We start from the raw sequence: 10,414 nt of genomic DNA, 5'->3' as shown, positions 1-10,414 counted from the left end.
TTTAATTTACTTATCGAAAATATTTTATAAACAAACACCCATTAATAGTACAAAGTTGATAAATTTAAGACTTTAACGTTGAAACTTTTACTTTTAAAAATTTTGGTTGATTTTTCCAAAAAGAAAAGTTAAAATTTGGAAAAAATAGAGCTGCCAAGATCACTTATAGACATATTATTGAAGCAAACCAATAACGAGATTGTATTCTTATTTTTAGCCCGCACAAGAAATTATTTACATCTGGTAGCTGAAAAAGTATATAAAATTTGAATAATTTTTGTATATTAACATATAAATGTATATATATAATATACAAATATTATACATTTTTAAGGTCAAAATTTTGGAAGACATTATCTAAAAATGAGAAATTAAAGTGATGATTTGTGTTATCCAAGGGATTAAATGTGCTAAGAGTTATATTTGAGAGATCAAAATAGATTAAAAATGAGTAACTAAAGTGATGATTTATGTTATCAAAGGGACTAATTATGGTTACGATTATATTTGAGAGAGCAAAATGACAATATTGGCCAAAAACTCCCCTTAAATTTCTTGAAGTCAGTACACCTCTTCTGGGAAAAACAGTAGATCCAGTCCACTGATCAACTAACTGATCATTTCTCCCTTTGAATTTTTAGAATTCTCCACTCAATATTCTACTAATTTTTCACAAAGGAATCACCTTTAGTAAATAGTAGTAATTGCTTTTCTTGGAATACTGTCTTCTGTAAATACAGTGTATGGTGATGAACTGTGAATCCAACAAGAAAAAGAGAATTTTCAATTGAATCCATGAGGATTATTAGCTCTCTAATTTGCATATATGGATTGGTATTATTCTTCTCACTGAATTATCCTGCTAAAGTTACAGCAGGTGACATTGTTCATCACGATGACTTAGCACCCAAGAAACCCGGTTGTGAGAACGACTTTGTGCTGGTATAATTTTTTCTCTGAATCTTTACTGCTCAATTTCTCTTCGACCCAGTTTGTTTTATGTGATTTTCTTAATTGGGTTTTCTTCAATTTTGTACTCTTTTGTTTTCTTGTGCTCGGACTAGTGAAAATTTAGTTGTAAAAGGTGCTATTTTTAGCTTGATCATGTGTAAATGTTAATTTTCTCAACTGGGTTTCCTCTATATTTTTAATGCTCAGTTTCTGTTCGACCCAGTTCGTTTTATGTGATTTTCGTAATTGGGTTTTCTTCAATTTTGTGCTCTTTTGTGTTCTTGTGCTCGGACTAGTGAAAATTTAGTTGTAAAAGGTGATGTTTTTAGCTTGATCATGTGTAAATGTTAATTGTCTCAACTGGGTTTCCTCTTTATTTTTAATGTTGTGCTTGGACTATTCAAAATTTTTACTTCTGAAAAAGGTGCTATTTTTAGCTTGATCCTAATGTTACTTCTATTTTCTCGACCGGGTTTCCTTTATTTTGTGTTCTTGGGCTTGGACTAGTTAAAATTTAGTTGTAAAAGGTGCTTTTTAGCCTGATACTATGTTACTTCTATTTTCTCAACTGGGTTTCCTTTATTTTCTTTACTTTTGCCTTGTTGCTAGGAGTAATGAGAATTTAGCTGTAAAAGGTGCTGCTTTTGCTTGATCATATGTTATTTTGATTTTATCAACTGGGTTTCTTCTGTTTTGTTTGGTTTTGCTTTATTGTGCTTGCATTAATGACTGCTTTTGGCTGGATCCTGTGTTTACTTTTATTTTTCAAACTGGGTTTCCTCTGTTTTGCTTTATTATGCTTTGGCTATTGGAAATTTAGCTGTGGGAGGTGCTTTATTTAGCTTGATGCTATATTTTAATGAGTCTTTGTCTATTTAAATGTGTACGCCTTACCCCCAAGAAAGGAAAAAATATGTCCATCTCAGTTTCAATTGTTCTTCTTCCCTTTTCTTTGGTTAGGTGAAAGTTCAAACTTGGATTGATGGTAAAGAGGATGCAGAATTTGTTGGTGTTGGTGCTAGATTTGGCACTACTATTGTGTCCAAGGAGAAAAATGCACAGCAAACTCCCCTTACTCTTTCTGACCCTCGGGATTGTTGCAAGCCTCCAAGGAAGAAGGTTATTTACTCCATATAAATGCTTACCAAATATATACTTCAATGGCCTTTTGCTTTATGCTGCTAATAATGCTTTTTATTTTGTTAGCTTGCTGGAGAGGTCATCATGGTAGATCGCGGCCATTGCAAATTCACAACAAAGGCTAATAATGCGGAAGCGGCGGGGGCTTCGGCAATCTTGATAGTAAATAATCAAAAAGGTAATTGGTGAATGATGAATATGTAGTGTACTGAGGTTGATGCCAGTAACTGAATGTATTCTGCAGCAATAATAAGTTTTGGATAAATGAAGCCTAAGGATAAATTTTTTGCTATTTCTTCGCATTGTTCTTTGTCTGAGGGTGTTATGTGGAGCTCTTGCTGTTTTTCTGTTGGTTCAATGCTGCCTATACATCACTGCTTGCAGTTGTTTTACGGATGTCATTTGTCTTGCAGAACTTTACAAGATGGTTTGTGATCCTGAAGAAACTGACCTAGATATACACATACCTGCCATTATGCTACCTCAGGATGCTGGGGCAACGCTGGATAAAATGCTTTTGAATCGCTCATCAGGTAAATTTCTAAGAAGAGTCACAACTTAGATGAGAAAACACATCCGAGTTGATCTATGCTGAAAAGCAACATGTTCCAGGCACTGTTAAGAGCTCAAGACAGGGATGATGCTGTTAAATACTACACTTAATCAAGCCTCTAGGGCTTTGGTATTTTTCTAATTTGATTCAACCTGTAACTTGATTATGCACGGAATAAGGTAAACAGACATACAGAAGCGAGAAAGTGATAATACACTTCTCCAGATCATTAATTCATGCATATGAGAGAGAGAGAGAGGGAGAGGGAGAGGGATGGGGAGGGAGGGAGAGAGAGAGAGAGGGAGAGGGAGAGGGATGGGGAGGGAGGGAGAGAGAGAGAGAGAGAGAGATTCTCATGATCTAATTATGTTTTGTGATAAATCTAGCTTAAAACGATGGATATTTTTTTTTCCAGTTCTTATAAAATGTTTGAGGTATCTTAGAGCCAGAATTTTCAAAAGGCTTTCATTACTTTGTTTATGAATTTGAAATTCTGGTGGTCTTTGACTTGCAATTTCTTTTTCCAAATCTTTTGCTCTTTCATTTAGTTACTGTGCAACTCTACTCTCCAAGACGACCCGTAGTGGACATTGCAGAAGTATTTTTGTGGCTGATGGCTGTTGGTACAATCTTATGTGGTTCTTATTGGGCTGCTTGGAGTGCTAGAGAAGCAGCTATAGAGCACGACAAGCTGTTGAAGGTCATCCATCCTTTTTCTGAGTAGCAGGCTTTGCTAGAGTTTGTTAAGATATTTGGGCTTCAGTTTTGCAGTGACTTTTCTATTTGTCTTTTTTTTAGGATGCTTCAGAGGAAGATCTTCCACATTTTGGAACTGGTGGTTCAAGCACTGTCATGGATATAAACATGATATCAGCAGTCTTATTTGTTGTTGTTGCTTCCTGCTTCTTAATTGTATTATATAAGTTGATGAGGTTCACGTGGTTCTTTGAAATCTTGGTGGTTCTATTTTGCATCGGTGGTGTAGAGGTGCGTATTTTTGCTTTGATGTGTTACTTATCATAAATGACAAATTTGCATTTACTTCTTGAATGCTTTAGTCCATAGACTTGTGCTCGCGAATAAGTTATCTGTCCATGTTAGAATGCTTTACATCGTTACATTGGGATAACACAGCCTTGGAATTTTACCCATATATAAGAATGCCATTATGGTTCGCTCGTGATTTGCATTAGATATTCAGCTGAAAACCCTTAAGATTAGTTAGTGTACAGTAAGTTTCTACAGTGTTATAAAATCAATTTATTGTGGAAGTACCAGATATTTTGCTCCATTTTTCCCCCCTTTGTAATTTATGGTATCCTTTTTCATTATTATGCATTCGCATGTATGATCTGTATACAAAATGATATGAAAAAGTTTTCTACACTTCTTCGAAGATTTAAACTGGAAGATCTAGAATAGTTTGAAATTGAACAAAGAAGTGTATGAATTTGAAATAAGTGTACCAACCTAAGCCTACCTTGGGAAAACAATTGCCTTTTTTCTTGAAGAAGAGTTATGAATCTCCAGTTTGGAAATCTGAGGGTCCTGTAAGCACCCCCCCTCCCCCCCGGATCCTGCTTTGTTTCTCTCTTTCTCTGTTTATATGACCTTGCTCTGGCTTCCACAATCTGTTAAAGCAACTGTTTGGTTTCTTTCATGTGCAGAGTTTACAAACTTGCTTAGTTGCCTTGCTATCAAGGTATGGTTTGTTTTTTCTTTTGTTGTGTTATACGTGGTGTAATTTGATGTCTCTAACTTAGAATCATGCTTTTTGCGATTGTACGTTTTTACTGCCGAGCTTAGGCTGTTTTAGTAGTTAAAGAATCCAGCTTTAGGTAGTGCATGAATGAAATTGTTTGCATTTTCTTAACAAGTAAATCCTTTTGTTGTGAGGAAAAACTTTCTTTTAGATACTTTCTCAAAAAAAAAAAACTTTTAGGTATGATTCCTTTTTCAAGTATAATCATATGAGAAGTGAATAGTTATTTCACCTTTCCCTGCATTCCATGTACTGAAGACTTGGTGAAGGTCTGAAAATCGATGTGCACTATCTGTCTTTACGTTCTGATTTTACTTGTTACAATATGCTAACCTTTAATAGTTAAGGAAACCCACCCTCCACTCCACCCCCCCCCCCCCCCCCCCCCCACACACACACACAAAAAAAAAAAAGAAGGGAAAAACACATGTAATAGGTACCTGTTGAGTAGGTAAATACCGTTCTCTGCTTAAATTGAGAGATCATGATAACCATATTGATATGTATTTGCAAAGAGTTCATTGTAATAAAAGCACAAAGAAATTCATGTGTTCTTCGTGCCCCATTTCAATTGGATAAGGTATTGGAAGTTCTTTTATACAACGAATATCTAATTGTTTTAGGTGGTTTTCTTTTTCAGGTGGTTTAGGCGTACGGGAGAGTCATTCATTAAAGTACCCATTTTTGGTGCAGTCTCTTATCTTACTTTGGCTGTTTCCCCATTCTGCATAACCTTTGCAGTGGTTTGGGCAGTGTACAGAAATTCTTCTTTTGGCTGGATAGGTCAAGACATACTTGTAAGGATCCTTTTTTCTTGGCAAATAATATTTATATTTCTTTAAATGCCAGTTTAACCTCTCGGCCCCTATCGGGCAGGGGTAAGGTCTGCGTACACATTGCCCTCCCCAGACCCCACTATGTGGGATTTTACTGGGTAGTTGTTGTTGTTGTTTAAATGCCAGTTTATTTGATATCCCAAGAAGACGTTCTTTAAAAAAAAACAGTCCATGAGATTCTTGTGCCTTTCTTACCAAGCTAGTCAACAAATTTGAATGTTGTGATTTGCTACAGACCATGAAATTCTAAAAGTCCTGGGTCTTATCATTTTACTTTATTGTTGCTCCCATAGTTGGATTTTGACATCCTTAATGTGTTTGAGAGATTGCGTTTACGGTTATTATTTCATACTATTTAACAATTCATATTAAAGTGATATTTACTTTATCAAACTAACTTCCCAACGGCTGTCTTAAAATTTTCTTCCCTTATGACTAACATAATACACGAGTCAGTATTAACTTCTTAAACTCCAGATCCCAGTCACATAAAATAGCACAAAGGCAGTAGTAAACATTTAGACTTGATCCATATACCTATTGATCGAAAAAAAGTACCAGATCCATGTACCTTTAGCCTCAGCTTGGATGAAGGATGAGACGTGGTGCGATTGTTCAACCAGGATCCTGATAACGTTTAATTTCCCTTGTTCCTGATTACTGAAATGATTTCTATATGACTAGAGAGTAGAGAAATCAATTATGCTATTATGAGAAACAGAGCAAAGCCCAATTAAGGCCCCTAGGAAGTGACTGTTACTTGCTGTTGCAAACTACTATCACCGTTCTCTATCTGAGCTTCTGCTTTGGTACCTTGCCGAAGGTCTAGCTTGTAGTAGGTTCTCCAGTAATTAAACTATCATCCAGCATGCAAGTAAGGAAATTTAGTATTGAGCCTGCTTCTTTCTCTGAGGAGACAGGAAATTTGTCTTAACCTGTTTTTTGGTTCAAGTAATACTGATAACAAATCTGGACTCATTTGTGTAGGAGTATTCTAGTCAGATGTAACTCGAGGATGAGAACAATTTAATGCTTTTTTTGGTGTAATTTGTCACAATGCTGGACTATATCTCACTTCATCTGATAGCCACTGGTGAAATAATTTTTTTCAGCTTGTTGTGAAAAGTTAATTGATAATTGTGTAGAAGAAATTCTTTGACATGTAGTGGCCAATCTTTTCTTTAATGTACGTTAAAGCAAAATTAAGCTATATTTGAGGGTTTAATACTGTCAGAAGACTGATCTGCATATTTGAAATATCTTTTTCTGATGGATAATCAATAACATAGGCATCATCTGTGCTGGTTTGTTCCCCAATAGTACTTAATCCACACCCCCCCCCCCAACAAACCCCCTCCCAAAAAAAAAAGAAAAACCCCTTTTGTGCCATATTATTGAAGCTGCACTCTGAGGTTTCTCTTTTGTTTCCATCTCATCATAGAGTACCACGTCTGTGTATGCGGCTTTCGATAGCTGTTACATGTGTAGGGTAAGTTTATTGTACTGTTTCAGGTATATCAACTGATGATCTTACTCTTTTTCTTTTGGATAGGGTATCACACTAATAATTACAGTTCTGCAAATTGTACGGATACCTAATCTCAAGGTAAACAATTTTACCCTGCAAAAATTAAATGGAAGGAGCTGTATTTGCTTGTATGAATGTCCAATTAATCTCATCTTGCATACTTTATAGGCATGTCATGTTTTCAGTTGGTGATTTCTTTTTTACTTGGTTTCCTATCATGTTGTATATTTCTGTCTAGTGTTACAAAGAGTATGCACATTGTTACTATATTAACAAGATGTTTGTTTTATACCCGCGTTTTGAGGATTGCTGCTAGAAGTGGTGGCCAAGTTTGCTTATATAATCTACAAAATCTTTTTGAGAGATTGTCACTGCTGCAGATGTTTACTATCTTAGATGCTGTCTTTGACTGACATCAGCCACTGTCGGCTATAATTGCTAAGATGTCAAACCGACCTTGTCTATTCTAGTTTTTCGTATCCACCTATATTATTTTCAACACTTTTTTACTTTGTGCCCTTTGACCTTTTCAATTAAACCACCAAAAGATGGACATGCTAATGTTGTCCATATTGCTGATTAAAGTGGCAGCACGGAAGAGAACAACATTTTCCTTTCCTTCTGAGGTGGCAGCATGAAAAATTCGATTGTTGTTTCTTTTACGTTGGTTATCTTTACTATTTTGCTGTTAATACTTTTATTTTCTTCAGTTTTCATCCTTAGCTTTTTTCTCTTGTATTTTTCAAACTATTTTGATAACGCTTTTATTGAGCCGAGAGTCTATTGGAAACAACTTCTCTACCTCACACAAGGTAGGTATAAGGTTTGCGTACATCCTATCCCCCCTCTCTCCCCAACCCCACTTCTGGGATCACACTGAGTATGTTGTTGTTATTGTTCTTTATTATTGTCTCTCCTCCTCCAGCTCCATGGGGTTGGGGGGTGCGGGAGAGCAAATGATAGTAACTTAGATCTGCAGCAATTAGCATCTCCGTTCTAACTTTACATGGTTCTCAAGAGGAAATGCTAGATGAATTAACTTTACAAAAAGATGGAAATGCTAATGTTTTCACATTTCCGTATTGCTGATTATGGGAGGTGGCAGCATAGAAAAGAAGAGCCTTTTCTTTTCCATTTTATTTTCATTAAGAAATATTGATAACGAATTATCTGTTGTCTCTTCTCCTTCAACTGCAAAAAGACAGCAATTTACACCAATTGAATCCCCGAGTGCATATTATTGCTTTAATGCCATTCTAGTGTCACTTAGCTTCTCTTTTACAATACATTTTTTTAATGGTTTTATCATCTCTTGTAAATATTAACTAGCATTACATATCAGGTCGGTACAGTTCTTTTGGGTTGTGCCTTCATCTACGACATATTTTGGGTGTTTGCTTCCCAGAGGCTCTTCCATGAAAGTGTGATGATTGTGGTAGGTAATCGCTTAATTTCACTTTGATGCTAATGCCAGTTGCTCTAGATATAAGTCAGTAATTTGAATTTTCCATATCTTTAAAGGTAGCTCGTGGTGATAAAAGCGGAGAGGATGGCATTCCAATGCTGCTGAAGATCCCACGACTATTTGATCCATGGGGTGGTTACAGTATTATTGGCTTTGGCGACATCCTATTGCCTGGCCTGCTAGTAGCATTTTCACTTAGGTTTGATATCTGCAACTATCGATTTTAACTTTTTATCTTTTGGAAAGAAAACCATGCAAGACTTAGATTTTGATCCATTACTTGTATATTTGCATTTTCTGTTATATGGATTTTTAATTACTCTCGAGTCGAATGGAAATTAACCCTGTATCTATATGGTTTTCTTGGGAAAGCAAATTATTGGAGGAATATGATCTTGCATTTAGAGAGTTGGCGCGGAGCTAGAACGGCCACTAGAAATGAGATACAGCTTTATTCTTTCTTAATTTAGTTTTCAGTCTGTTATGTCATTGACGTCATGCAAAACTTATCAAATCCCACTCTCACCCTGCTCACACCACAATGTAAGGTCTGTGTACACTCTACCCTCCCAGACCCCACTAGTGAGATTCTACTGGGTTGTGTTGTTGTTTCGATGGTGATTCCAATTTTTTTTTTTTTTTTTTTTTATAAAATTCATCGACACTAATTGTTTGTTTGCAGGTATGATTGGCTTGCTAAGAAGAATCTCCGAGCTGGTTACTTCTTGTGGGCGATGATTGCATATGGATTAGGTAGTTAATGACATCTACTTTAGAATGAGCCTATAGCTTAGGTTGGAAATTTTCTGTTTTGCCATTTGACACAACCTTTCTGGAACACATTGCAGGTCTTCTTATTACATATGTAGCATTGAACTTAATGGATGGTCATGGCCAACCTGCACTTCTTTACATCGTCCCGTTTACCCTCGGTAATTCTCATCAAATACTTTCAGTTGCAAGGAAAACGACCTCGCTTTATAAGCGAGTGAAAGAAACATTATCTGGTAACCGAACATCATAAAATGACTTCCTCATGCAAAACGTTTTCTTGGTACCAAACTGTAACATCCCAGTCCACCAGTCATATTGTCCGCTTTAAGCGTAGGCCCGCACGACTATAAAATGCGTCACTAGAGTCTAAGACATGTTTACTTATATACCCAACATCTCTTCCATGTTTTGTCAATGAGGAATTTGCCTAGGGTGTCACATACAACCCCCCTTAGGGACTTAACCTCCTCACTCGGATTTGCCCCACCATCGTTCAAGGTAGCACACGGAGTGGAGTGGCTCTGAATTACGATACCATATGTAGCAATCCAGTCCACCAGTGATATTGTCCGCACGACTTTAAAACACGTCACTAGGGTCTAACACATGTTTACTTATATATCCGGCATCTCTCCCGTATTTTGTCGATGTGGGATTTGCCTAGGGTGTCACGTAAACACACTCTGAAGATTCTTCACGAAGGAGGAACTTCCAACTTTCACAGTCGACTGATATATACCTTTTGTGTAGGGACCTTTTTGATACTGGGGACGAAGAGAGGTGATCTGAAAATTCTTTGGACAAAGGGTGAACCAGAAAGGGTGTGTCCACATATTCGTCTTGAATCGAAGGAAGAATCGGATAGAGAAGAATAAGGCATCTTCCTCCTGTAATTATGTTGCTACTGACCTAAGTATTAGTATCTGCTGCTATCAATCATCAACATTCTGGTATTGTTTAAGGCTTAGCAAAATCTTCAGTGCTACATACTAACAATATATGCCAGTTAATGTACAGCTGATTGATCAGCATTTGGTGAAAATAGTGTAGTTGCTGCTTTGATTATTGTCTCCATTATTTCCTACTCACCTCACTCCCTTTTTCTCGAGTAATTTTATTTTGTGTCTTACGCAACTTACATTAGTTGTGTGAGGGCTCTTTTTATCTCACATATTTGTGGACCCATATCTTACACCTCTGGGTCCACAAAATTCTGGGACCACACAATTGTGAGACAAAAAAGAGGTCTCACACAACTATTGTCAGTTGTTGTGTGAAATGTTACGAGATTTACTCATATTCGGCGTTTACACCAAATCAACCAATTTATCTTAGCAGTTACAGTTTAAAGTGAGAATACATTACTTGGCCATGGTTAAATGATAAACATGCGTATGAAAGACAA

At 36.5% G+C, this 10,414-nt stretch overlaps 1 protein-coding gene across 1 annotated transcript; it reads left to right on the top strand.

The window, feature by feature from the left end:
- The first annotated feature begins 503 nt into the window (after positions 1-503).
- LOC107778529 (signal peptide peptidase-like 2) lies at positions 504-10,051 on the top strand. The gene is made up of 14 exons (XM_075234571.1): positions 504-942; positions 1,912-2,070; positions 2,158-2,269; positions 2,505-2,624; positions 3,193-3,344; positions 3,443-3,631; positions 4,312-4,346; positions 5,047-5,203; positions 6,795-6,848; positions 8,113-8,209; positions 8,296-8,434; positions 8,918-8,988; positions 9,084-9,167; positions 9,760-10,051. Exons 1-14 carry the CDS (start codon positions 796-798, stop codon positions 9,882-9,884), a joined length of 1,641 nt encoding a protein of 546 aa, XP_075090672.1. The 5' UTR covers positions 504-795; the 3' UTR covers positions 9,885-10,051.
- Positions 10,052-10,414: the final 363 nt, after the last annotated feature.

This window comes from Nicotiana tabacum, chromosome 1, assembly GCF_000715075.1.
Source record: "Nicotiana tabacum cultivar K326 chromosome 1, ASM71507v2, whole genome shotgun sequence".
Lineage (NCBI taxonomy): Eukaryota > Viridiplantae > Streptophyta > Magnoliopsida > Solanales > Solanaceae > Nicotiana > Nicotiana tabacum.
Note: the sequence above shows the minus strand (reverse complement) of the source record. Positions and strands in the feature narration are given on the sequence as shown.

Coding starts and splice junctions, on each gene's coding strand:
- LOC107778529 (XM_075234571.1), top strand. CDS start 796: ATGAGGATTATTAGCTCTCTAATTTGCATATATGGATTGGTATTATTC. Junction 2,625..3,192: donor GCTTTTGAATCGCTCATCAG/GTAAATTTCTAA, acceptor TCTTTCATTTAG/TTACTGTGCAACTCTACTCT. Junction 8,435..8,917: donor CTAGTAGCATTTTCACTTAG/GTTTGATATCTG, acceptor GTTTGTTTGCAG/GTATGATTGGCTTGCTAAGA.